At 44.5% G+C, this 12702-nt stretch overlaps 1 protein-coding gene across 1 annotated transcript; it reads left to right on the forward strand.

The window, feature by feature from the left end:
* The first annotated feature begins 1457 nt into the window (after window positions 1-1457).
* On the forward strand, window positions 1458-10079 carry LOC136652558 (vomeronasal type-2 receptor 26-like). Its single transcript, XM_066629496.1, has 3 exons — window positions 1458-1493; window positions 8683-8809; window positions 9175-10079. Exons 1-3 carry the CDS (start codon window positions 1458-1460, stop codon window positions 10077-10079), a joined length of 1068 nt encoding a protein of 355 aa, XP_066485593.1.
* Window positions 10080-12702: the final 2623 nt, after the last annotated feature.

Raw genomic sequence — 12702 nt, forward strand, 5'->3', positions numbered from 1 at the left:
GGTTATTTCCTTCCTTGCGCAGTTGGTAAGAAATGCATCCGCATTTCAAAAGGAGGTGGATCTATTCTGAACTGTATCAGTGCCCCACGGAGGAACAGAGATCACCAAACATTTCTTCTGCAAAACATTTTGGGGAAACATCTCTGTGACCACACATGCTGCTGAGTGAGGTTCCTGTGAGGTTCCATCAGGATGCCAGCCACAGAGATATCATTGTAGCTGGAACTGTAGCTCAGGATGCAGACGTTCAGATGCAACTGGGTTAGACATGCATTTGCAGCCCAGTGGCTGTTTCTGCTCTTCCTGCTGCTGCTTCTCCCTTCTCTTGCCTGTTGGGAGGATGTGCCCAGTGAATGTGAATTTGAAGAAAGCTATGGGGATACTAGGCTAGGAGATGCTGTCATTGGTGGGGTCCTCTCTCTTTTACATCCTGTACACTCTGCAATCAATTTTCAGAGACTACCAGCAATGAAGACAAACAAATTGTCGTAAGTTATTTCTTGTTTGGTACCCATCATGCTATTTGAAATATGAAGACTAGAGATCAAACAACTGCACTGGGGTGGAATTTCAACAGGTGCAGCTTGTTGGGAAGAACAGGGTGGGGTTGGGGCAATGCCATGGTCAGGAAGGGAGCGGATATCATTGAAAGCACCTCTGTTTATATCCTATCTCCCTTCCTTGCCACAAACTGCCTACACATATCCACTTGGACTTGCAGCAGTAGAATCACAGGCAGAGTAGATCCATTGCAGCAGCTAAGACTTACTTCAGGACAAAGGAAGAAATGTTCCCTTACGTAATCATTTTTGTTCTGGTCAGATGAACAACTCCATTCCTGCACCCCTCTTCCTTTCACCTGTTTAGTTTTGTTTCCTTTTCTCATTGTACTTGGGATGAGTTTTTCACTGTACAAGCATATATCCAATAGTGTGGGTGTCATTGTCCCCTAAAATTGAGTGCTGTGCAAACCAGCATGAAAAAGGACATTGTTCTTGATGGGACAAGAACCTGACACTGATTGGCCAGAATACAATGTTCTGATTGACAATAGCTGTCAGTCATGCCCAGAATGAACAACACTGTTGCAAAACAGTGCTCAAGGAAATGCCATTGTGGTTGGTACTACTGTAAATGTATATGTGGTGCACATGACAATGTGCTAGATCTTATCTCTGTCTCAATGTCAATCTAATTTCAGAATAGAGTACAAACATTATCAGCATGTCCTGGCCTTCCTTTTTGCCATTCAGGAGATCAACAGGAATCCCAACCTCTTGCCCAATGTGACCTTGGGCTTTAAAATCTATGACAACTTTTTTGAAGGAATGACCACATATAAGTCCATCCTGGATCTATTCTTCAAACAGCAAAGGAATGTACCCAATTACAAGTGTGGTAAGAAAGGTGAAGTCTTGTCTGTCATTGGGGGATTCACGGTAGAGTATGTCATCCAAATGGCCAACATTCTTAGCCGCTACAAGTTTCCACAGGTATGTACATTCATATGCATGAATGGGTGGCATAAAACTGCTCTTCACTTGTTATATTATTTGAGACTTTATAAGTGAATGCCTTTTTTAGCACACCAATCTTCTCGCACTGATTATAATACTGCTAAGTCATGTCTCATATTCTAGTGATACAACCCATAGAGGTGATTTTAATCTTTCAAAAAATGGAAGATTGAAGCTCGGCAAAATATAACTTGGTTTGTATCAAATACATTACACATTACAGGACAGTAAGTGATGGTTTGTGGACATGGTGAAAGGAAATGTGTTGTAACTCATTGAGAGCCCAACCCTATGCATGACTACTCAAAAGCACGTCTCATTGTGTTCTATGGGCAGTGGTGTAGCTAATAAGTACACATATAAGTCCATCCTGGATCTACTCTTCAAACAACAAAGGAATGTGCCCAATTACAAGTGTGATAAGAAAGGTGATGCCTTGTCCGTCATTGGGGGATTCATGGTAGAGTGTGTCATCCAAATGGCCAGCATTCTTAGCCACTACAAGTTTCCACAGGTATGTACATTCAGATGCATGAATGGGTGGCATAAAACCACTCTTCACTTATATATTATTTGGGACTTTATCAGTGAATACCTTTTTTTAGCTTGAAAAGTATTGCAAAGTGGTAATGCAATGCAACAAGTAAACTGTTTATTCAGAAGAAATAACCATTTGAGAAGGTTTCTGAGATCTCAAGTTGTATAGGAGGACATAACATGACTGATCTGTAATCCAGATGTGGGCAGAGAGACCTTCAGTTCTAAATAATAATAATAATAATAATAATAATAATAATAATAATAATAATGTTTGTCGGGGTCACTGCCTCCCTCCCACCCCGACTGACCTGGAGAGGCAGGGGGAGGGAGACCCCACTGGCAGCGAAAGCCTCGGGAGGAGGAGGAGAGGCTGCCTGGACCCTGGGCGCGCCCGCCCAGCTGCCTGTTCCACCAAACTCAAGGGAAAGAAGGGAGGCAGGGACCAGAGCCCCAGGCCCCTGTAAGGAAGAGGGAGGAGGGTGAGGGAGGAAGGGGGAGCAGAGAGGGCTTCATAACGGAGGCCTGCGATGAGGGTGAGGAGGGCAAGGTGTGGAGCAGTTCCTGCTGCCCCACTGGTGAACACCACCCTCAAGAGACAGTGAGGAGGAGAAGGGTGCTGTGACCCCCTCCCTTTGGTCACCCAGCTGAGGCTCCTGAGGCACTTCCCTCCACCCTTCGTTAGGCCTCCTCTCCCTTGCTGGGAAGGCCTGGGAGACAGTGAACCAAGCTCCACGGACGACATCCGCCTCGCCCCCACACGAAGCCTGACAATACTAATGTTGGTATTTATATACCGCCTTTCTTGGGCATCAGATTTCTCCTCAGACTTTAATTCAAGGTGGTTTGCATAGCAAGGCTTTCCAAACCCCGCAGGAACCTTTATAATAGAATAGTTCTGATCTTTCATACAAAGCCTCATTACAGCTGAAATCCTTCCCAGTCTGGCCGATTCTCCTCCCATGCGCCTTGACAGCAACTCCTCCCTGCCACTGATCATGCACTCGTTATCAGCATGTCGACAGCTCCCAGATACTTCTGGTTGCTTCGAACTGGTGTCCCCAGATCTTCAGGCATACAAGGCAGCAGCTCTACCTCTGAGCCAGACCTCTTGCCCTTAATATGCTTATCAGTGTAAAGCACCCAGGTTTGTATCCCCAGAAAATTTGTCATAAATGCAGCCAGTTATATACACTATTCTTAAGCTTAAGCACACCAATCTTGTTACACTGATTTCAATACTGCTTAGTCATGTCTCATATTCTGGGGATACAAACCATAGAAGTGATTTTAATCTTTTAAAAAATGGAAACTTGAAGCTCGGCAAAACAATAGCTTGGTCTGAATCAAAGATGTTACCCGTTTCAGGACATTAAGTGATGGCTTGTGGACAAGGTGAAAGGAAATGTTTTGTAACTCATTTGGAGCACAACCCTATGCATGACTACTCAGAAGTCAGTCTCATTATGTTCTATGGGCAGTGGCATAGCTAATGATTGTGTAGCCCAGTGCTAAGCTCAAAATGTTGCCTCGGAAGTGATGTCACAACCGGGCTTTTAAATACAGGGAAGAACACACCTCCTCCTCCCAGCAGCTCTGCTACCTCAGAGGCATAGCTAAGGCATCTATCTGCTACCTGGGTTCAAAGAAGATTTGTAGCCCCCCCCCCCCCAGATAAAATAAATGAAAAGTGTACCCCTGATTGGTTCAAGATACTGTGATGGGGTGAAGAGGGATGATTTTTCTCCCCTTGCTAAATATAAGAGGGGCATCACTTGAAAAAGTGCCTTTTTACCCGGCTAGCACGGGTAACTGTATTATGATGCATGGAAATGAGAGCTGAATCATATTAACACCTTCTTGGTTTCATGCTGTATCATGATAATATGTCATTGCAACAAGTCAATAACATAATTACATGTCATTGACTCTCAGAACAATGAGTCTCATAGGTCGGTTTTGAGTTAAGATAATCCACCTTTTGTTCCATAAGGTGGTTGTTTTTATTTTCTGGTTAATTGGCCATAACTTTGATAGAATACAGATATTCCAATGCCATTTTGTTTCATTGCATTCTGCATTACATTACCTGTCCAATGATATATAACATGATGGTATTATTCATACATACCACTATTTTCACAATATTGGTCACTAGTGTCAAGCTCAGCTAGTTCTCCCACTAAAGCTTGATGCCCGGTGCAACTGCTACCCCCTATACCCCCTTAGCTAAGCCACTGTCTATGGGGCTTCCTCCCAGGAAAGTGTGCAGACGATTGCAGACTTATTATAATTTATTGATGGAAATGTTTACAAAGATGCATTGTTCAGTATACTTAGCATATCATTGATAAGCAAAAGTCTGGATTGTAATAAATATTTTGGTTTGGAAAACGGTTGTTAATTTTCAAAGCGGTTATGAGCCATGTTTTCCCCCATTAGATTACCTATGGTACCTATGAGAAACCAGCCACAAAAAATAATTTCCCTTCTCTATACTGGATGGCAATAAGGGAAGGTACTCTGCACATTGGCATAGTCCAGCTACTGCTGCATTTCCAGTGGACGTGGATTGGTCTCATTGTTTCAGAGGCTGATAGTGGAGAAGGCTTCCTGCAGAGGCTGACACCATTGCTGGCCCGGAACAGCATTTGTGTTGCATTCTTAGAAAGGACTGTCGTTGTCAAGGATGTTAATTTGTATAACACAATCAGGCAAAACATATTGAGGATACGCTCCACACTTTTTTCCACTACAGTCAACGTTGTTATTGTTGATGGAGACGCTCAGACTCTGGAACCATTGGTAGCCATTTTATACGTAGCTGAATTTTTAGATAGACGTCATATAGGGAAGGTTTGGATCATGTCACCTCAGTGGGATTTCGTCAGCACTGTTTACACTGAGGGCTTCTTTGCAAAAACATTCCATGGGACTTTGTCTTTCACAACCTCCGTGAAGGCCGTGCCAGGATTCCAGGACTTCCTTCAGACTCTAAAACCTAAAAAGTCGCTTGCATGTTTTCTCTGCCTTTTCTACAAATCTGCATTCAGGTGTTGCCATGATGGGAAAATTAAAACTTGTAAACACTGTACCGGAGAGGAGAAACTGGAGAGCCTGCCTCAGACTCTATTTGAGATGGAGATGAGTGATGTGAGCTACCGTATTTACAATGGTCTCTATGCTGTAGCACATGCTTTAAATGCCATATATACGTCCAGGCCAAAAACAATGCTGAACAGAGACACAGGCAAACCTTTGAACATTGAACCCTGGCAGGTATATTCCTCACTGTATTGAAACGGTTATGTATGATGCAATCCCAAGCACACTTACTAGGAAGATAATTGGAGCACAGTGGAAATCACTTCTATGTAAACTTGCTGTGGATTGAATGGGTGGTGTGGGTGAAATCATGTTCCCAGACACATGCGGGGGGGGCATATTGCTAAAGCTAAGCAGATCTGAACCTTGCAGGACTTTGATGACAGACCTCTTGGATTTGCCATTTTGCTTTATAGCCCAAGCCTATGCTTGTCTACTCAGATATAAGTCCATTGTGTTCAATGGGGTTTACTCCTAGGAAACCGCATAGGGCTGAAGTCTTAAGTTCCAAAATGTAAGAAAAGAAGAATATAACAGGAATGTGTGATTCAGGCTGCGAGCAAGACAGAACTACCCCTTTGTAGCCCATGGAAAAGTGCCACAGCTATCCCGCCTGCTTACACCTGAGGAGGCTCTCTTTACATTCGAGAAAGTAGGGGCGAGGAGAGCCTCCTCAGGTGTAAGCAGGCAGGGCAACTGAGGTGCTTTTCCAAGGACAAAGACAGGGCAGTTCTGCCACACCTATTGCTCTGAACTGCACGACCCTGAAATATTAATTTTCATTGTGAAAGCATCCACAAAGCTCCCTGGAAACCTTTGAGTAGAGGAGCAAATTGAATACTTCAATAGGACCCAATCCTACCCAATTTCCAGCACCAATGAGCTGCAGCGTAGCCCCAAGTAAAGGAACAATTATTCCCTGACCTCGACAAGGCCTCTGTGACTACCCCCACAGGGTATAGCAGAATGCACAGCAGGCCCCATTGGCACAGTTGCATCAGTGCGGCAAAGTTTGGATTGGGCCCATAGATGTGGAAATGTTGGATATGATGGTGAGCTGAGAGGAGAGGAAGATGAGGAAGATCTGCCAAGTGTATTCTTATAGTTTTTAATAAATGAAAAATGTTCTTTTAACCTGTACATCTAAGGTTTACAGGTGTCTTTTCTGACCAGGGGATTGGTCATACAGTGCGCAATATATATTTAAGCTATCAACTGTTTTCTGTTTGTGTCCAATCTAGATGCACTCTTTTTTGAAGAATGTCCACTTTAACAATGGTGCTGGCCACGAAGTCTGGTTTGCCAATCAGGAACTGTCTTCTGGACTTGATGTCATCAACTGGGTCACTTTCCCCAATCAATCCTTCCTTAAGATCCCAGCTGGAAAGATTTCTCCAAGTCAAGAGTTTACCATCCATGACGAGGCCATTGTGTGGAATAGCAGATTTCAGCAGGTAGGGCTAAAATCCTTCAGCAAGGTCACCTCTTCATTTGCTTGGGAACATTCCTGAACATGAGAGCATTCCTGGAGGCATGCACTGCATGCTATGGTGGGGGCAGGATTGAGAGGCCTTTGAGATGTAAAGGAGCATACTTTCCCCTGACCTCTGTATAGGCCCCCTGACAGCCTAGGGGTCTCCTTGTACCTATGCCAGCTCTATAACTGATATAAGCCTGAGGAGAGCCTGAGGGTGGGGAGGCTTGAAAACTAGGGGATAGGATTCGACATGCATGACTCCCACCAGATCAACCCCCTCCCCTCCCTGACCGACCCCTGATCCTCCCCTGAAGTGCCCTATTACTCCTTCTCTCTGCCCAATACCCAACCCTGCCAACAACTTACTTGAGTCTCCAATTGTGGCAGCCAGAAAGTGTCCTGCGATGCTGGAATGTGAGTCCTAGCAGTGCAGGGTGACCAAATGATTTTGCCCCTGCAGCGCAATCGTATACCTGACTACTCAGAAATAAGTCTCACTATGTTGAATTGGGCTTGCTGCCAGGAAAGTGTATATAGGATTGCAGCCTTACAGTCACAGTTCGTATTGTACAAGTCTTGAAGGAAAGCTGAAACAAACCATTAGTACATATACCTAAAGTTAATATCCAAATGAATTTTAACTGTTCTATTTTCCCCAGACATCCCAGAAGCTGTAAATCTATCCACACTTACCTCGAGTAAGACCCATTGACTATCACTGTTAAAAGCATATACATAGTAGCCTGTTAAAAGTGCAGATCCGAAACATTTCCCCAACATACATACCATGGTAGCATAAAGTCAAATATATTAAAAATATAATGCACATTGAAATGAATGGGGACCATCCAAAATTGGTTCGCGACTCACCTAATGGGTCCTGACCAACAGTTTCAGAAACACTGAATACGACTGCAAGAGTCACAGATCGGTATTATCCAGGTTTTGTAGGATTGCTACGACTACACCATTAGTACACTTGCCTAAAGTAAATATCCTCAAGCACTTTAACCTAAACTTATACTGGGTCATTCCTGTCCTCTACAGACACAGAATAAAATCATTTTAAACATATTTGCAAGGCAGGTAGCCTATCATGCTGATTATTCAAATATCTATATTGAGGAAAAGATGGTAAATAAATATACCTATATTGAGAAAAATATCAAATAGATAGCTGGGGTTTGATTTGGGCCCCACTCCAAGGTGGGCCCCACCTTTTCACAAGTTGAAACACACAGAAAAAAGGAGGATGTCCCTAGTGTTGAGTATTAAAAGACAGCTTTCTCTTCTGTCCCATTCTTTTTATTCTTAGATGCTACCCCATTCAGAATCTAATTGCTATTGGGCACTTGTGTACCACAGAGGGTAAAGGGGGACACACGTCCCAGGATTCCACCCCTCTGCCCCCCTGCCAGCATCCATGCCTCCATCCTCCCAACCACCACTTTCAGCTGCCCTTCAGAGACCTTCTGGGGGCCGGGGAAGTTGCATATGGCCTCCTCCTGCCTCCGAAGGCCTTCTGAATCCTCTGGAAGGCTTCTAAAAGCCCTTTTGTTTAAAGCCTTATAAGACCTCCAGAGGGCCAGAGGAGACCACGTGCGGCCTGGACGCGATGGTAAGGGGTGGCAACCGGTGAGGGGGGGCAGTATTCTGTGATCCTTGCCCTGGATGGCACAAGGGCCAGGAATGCCAGTGAAATTGCCAATTCACTGATGAAATAAAAGCACGCTGAGTTTTCTGCTAGCAGAAAGGCACTTTGGGATTAAAACCAAATCTTGGTGTATTTCCTACTTCTTTTGGACTGTGCTCTGAACTGTTTTGAATCCCAGTAGGAAAAACAGATCTCTCTGCCGACTCTCCCTGAAGTCAAATACCACAGGAATCTACAGCAGGTCACTGGCAACAGGGGAGTTCTCTGTTGCTGGTCAGGATCAAGTTGATCTCCTGTTCTTGATAAGCTGAAGTGCACTGGAAGAGAAGGATGGTCGTGGTGGTGGGCATCCAATGTTTGCTTCAGCGTTTCTTCCCCTTCTTTCTTCTTAGAATCCGCCTGCTTCAACCTGTGTTGAGAGCTGCCGTGTCGGACACAGCAAGACGGTTCGAGAGGGAGAAGCAATCTGTTGCTATGATTGTACTTCGTGTCCAGATGACATGATATCTAACCAGACAGGTGACTGACAGTTGCTGATTTTCCAGGAAATATTTGCAAATATTTGTCCACCCTAACATCGTAACATATGCCTAGGTATGGTCTGTCCTTCTCCAAACACTTAAATTATGATGCACAGATTCTTAAAAGGAAACTGGTTGCAACTATAACAAGGGAGGAACCTTGAAAGATTTCAGAAGCAGTCCATTACACAGTTCCGTGCACTTAACTCCACTGGTGCCTGTCACTTGCTGCGTTTTGTCGTTCCCCTGATACTAAGCATTGTTCTCCAGGAAAATGAGGAATTCTTGTCCAACGTTTGCTTTCAACCTTCCATCATTCCTCTGGATTCATACAGCTACTGAAATTCTCTTTGTCCTTTTCAGATGCAGCTCATTGCGTCAAATGCCCAGAAGATCAGTACCCAAACAAGAACCAAGATCAATGTATCCCCAAACAGACAGCCTTCCTAAACTACGAGGAACCCTTAGGAATCAGTTTGGTTTCTATTGCTTTTTCCTTTACAGCAATAACAGTTATGGTGATACTGATCTTTTTAAAGAACTGGAACACTCCCATTGTCAAAGCCAACAATCAAAACCTCACCTGCATTCTTCTCAGCTCCATCCTGCTTTGCTACCTTTCCTCCCTGCTCTTCATCGGCAAACCTAGCAAGGTGTCCTGCCTTCTCCGACAATCGGCTTTTGGCATGATTTTCTCTGTGGCTGTTTCTTCTGTTTTGGCAAAAACCGCCACTGTGGTCCTGGCCTTCATGGCCACCCAGCCAGGGAACAGGATGAGGAAATGGCTGGGGAAAAAAGTGGCCCACGCCATTGTCCTTTCCTGTTCCCTCATTCAAGTGGGGATCTGCACTGTATGGCTGTCCACCTCTCCTCCTTTTCCAGATGTGGACATGCACTCCCAGACTGAGCACATCATAGTGGAGTGTAATGAAGGGTCGATCATCATGCTCTATTCTGTCCTGGGCTATGTTGGTTTTCTGGCCCTCACCAGCTTCACAGTCGCTTTCCTTGCCCGAAAACTGCCAGATACTTTCAATGAAGCCAAATTCATCACCTTCAGCATGCTGGTCTTCTGCAGTGTGTGGATCTCCTTCATTCCTGCTTACCTGAGCACCAAGGGGAAAGACGTGGTGGCCGTGGAGGTCTTTGCCATCTTGGCCTCCAACTCTGGCCTCCTGACTTGCATTTTTCTCCCTAAATGCTATGTTATTGTGCTAAAACCAGCTCTCAACTCCAAGCAGCTGCTAACAGAGAAAAGAAGAAATTAAGTCAGATTCTGATTGTTATTTTGCATGTTTTTTTTCTCTATATGTTTCCATACAGTATGAATACAGGATCACAGCATTTCACATTTTTCATCGTCCTGATTCTTTAGAATCCACAATGTGGGGTGAGAAATCATTTCAGAAGCAATAATTGCACCTCCTGGGTAGCTATCCACGGATAATGTTAATAATGCAAGATACAACCCAGAAGTCAAAATGTTGAAACAAGGAAATATCAAGTTCATATTAAAGGCATGATGCTAAGGCAACACAGGTTACCAGAAGAACCCAAGGGTTTCCATCCTCTAAAACAGCGTTGCCCAAACCCCAGCCCGGAGGCCATTTGTGGCCCTTGGGGACCCCCAAACCAGCCCACAGAGCATCCTCAGTCTCCAGTGAGCCTCTGGCCCTCCAGAGACTTGTTGGAGCCTGTGCTGGCCGGACGTGACTACTCTCAGTGAAAGGGTCCACTGTTTGACCTCTTGCGTGAGTTGCAGGCCAAGAGCTTCCTCCGCTGCTTGCTGTTTTACATCTGTGAAGCTGCAGCAAAGGCCAGCCTTGCTTTGTTCAATACATTACACATAAGCAACCCCGCAGCATTAATTGTTCTATCTTTCAATTGCCTTTCGAATAGACAGGTCTCTGGCAATATTGTGTCAGTAGGTAAGTCCCAAAGTTGATGAAAGATGTCAGAATTGTGCCCCACCCTGGAATTGAAATCTCCTGAAATTAGAATCTTATAAGAGGAAAATTTACCAGTCAGGTCATTAATTATACTACTAAGATATTAATGATATCTAAGTGGTCATATTAATGACCACTAAGATAATTAATGATATATTAATTATCATTATGCTTTGGGGCAATAGCTTCACCTTGATCGCTTGAATTTTGCAAAAACTGTCAGCCATAAATAGCAATTCATGTTTGAAAGCAGGTTTCACTAATATGGCAAGGCCTCCAACTGGGCGGCCTTTTACTGCATTCTTCCGTGCGGGTAAACATATAGAAAGAAACCCATCAAACTCAATACGTCTAATTGCCCAAGTTTCCTGCAGTAAAATAATGTCTCGGTCTCTTAAAACAGTATCTAGCTCTTTTCCACGAGTCTTTGCAAACCAACCAGCGATATTCCAAGAAAGGATTTTCAGCTGGCCCTGTGGAATGCTCTGGGAGCGGGTAGGTGGAAGTCAATCTAATGAAGTTGACGTTGAGAGAATTTGAGTATCTGAATCCCTCTGATTTCTTATAAGAGAATGTCGTGTCCCTTTTTCAGGGGTAGTGTCCTCAGACAGTCTTGACTTGGCATCTAGGTTGTTCAGCAGCTTTGCCCCTTCTGAGGTTGTTTTGGTTTCTGGAAGAGGATGAGTGTAATCAGGTGTAGAAGGTATCTGCACCAATTGGCTAGATTGAATATCCTCTGATGAGAGCTGTGGTAGTTGTGCTGTAGCTTCCTCTAGATTAGCAAATACTGTCTGTTGTTTAGTTGGTGGAAGAAAATTACATGTCTCTGCCGCTGCTTTCTCCAACACTACCATTGATTGGCAAAGGCCACTGACAATGGTCTCTGTATATGGTGAGTCCAGATTATTCAGAGGCAGTTCCATAGCCTCAGAGATCTGAGCCATGTTGACAGATGATAGACCTAGAGAGGAGGACAAACTAACTCCAGCTGGAGGCTCCTGATGAATCTCTGCCTGGATGGATCACCTCTGAGGCGGGGCTGCATCTGGAACAGAAGTTGTATGGTCTCGTGAAGGAGGTAAGCTCTTAGATGATGCAGAGCCACAAGGGATCAATAGAATGTCCGTTAGTTCTTGCCATACCATCTCCAATTTCTTGACCATTCTTAGTTGTTCCCGTCGGGGAAGAAATCTAAAAGCCTCCAGGGCCTCCCTGGTCAATGTGTCCTCATCAATGTTCAGGTACAGTGATAGATCTATTGACTAGGAGCTTGCGTTGCTGCTGAGAGAGCCAGTTTTCTGAGGAGATATCATAGTTTGTGGAGGGTCGTTAGGTGGACGCTGGGGAACATCACCAGTACTTGCAATCTCCTCAGAGCTGAGCACAGAGTTCTTTGAAGGATGTTTCCTGGCGCATTCCATATCTATGTCGGGCATCTCATCCTGTGGTTCTGTAGTTGAGTTAATGACCCTCTTAGGGCACCTTATTGAAGGTGAACCCACATGGTCCATCCTGACCAGTTGGTCATTTAGTGTTGCGGGGGGTCGTTGGTTCAGACCTGAAGAGGTGGTTGAAACTCTTTTAGCAGTCAGCTCTATGGATGAAAGAGAGTCTGGAGGAACAGACCCATCTGCCAAATTCCTTGAGTTATTGGATTCTTCAGCAATTTCCATACTATCAAGCTCAGTAGCATCGAGCTGTGATAAAAGGTCTTTCCTAGGATTTCCAGGCATTGTGCCCACAATGACATCAGCTGTTTCATCAACATCCAAAGAACAGCTTACTGACTTAGGTTCAGTCTCCCTCATTTGTTCCTGCCGTGTGGCAAACGTATACATCAGATGGGACTCTGACAGAGCGGGTTGGGAAAGCTTTCCACATATGTCTTTGTCAGTTCCTGGATATCGCAGGTTGGAATTGCGATTCAGTTCAGTTAAGGCAT

The sequence above is a fragment of the Tiliqua scincoides genome, chromosome 5 (assembly GCF_035046505.1).
Source record: "Tiliqua scincoides isolate rTilSci1 chromosome 5, rTilSci1.hap2, whole genome shotgun sequence".
Classification (NCBI taxonomy): domain Eukaryota; kingdom Metazoa; phylum Chordata; class Lepidosauria; order Squamata; family Scincidae; genus Tiliqua; species Tiliqua scincoides.

Coding starts and splice junctions, on each gene's coding strand:
- LOC136652558 (XM_066629496.1), top strand. CDS start 1,458: ATGGCCAACATTCTTAGCCGCTACAAGTTTCCACAG. Junction 1,494..8,682: donor GCCGCTACAAGTTTCCACAG/GTATGTACATTC, acceptor CTTTCTTCTTAG/AATCCGCCTGCTTCAACCTG. Junction 8,810..9,174: donor CATGATATCTAACCAGACAG/GTGACTGACAGT, acceptor TGTCCTTTTCAG/ATGCAGCTCATTGCGTCAAA.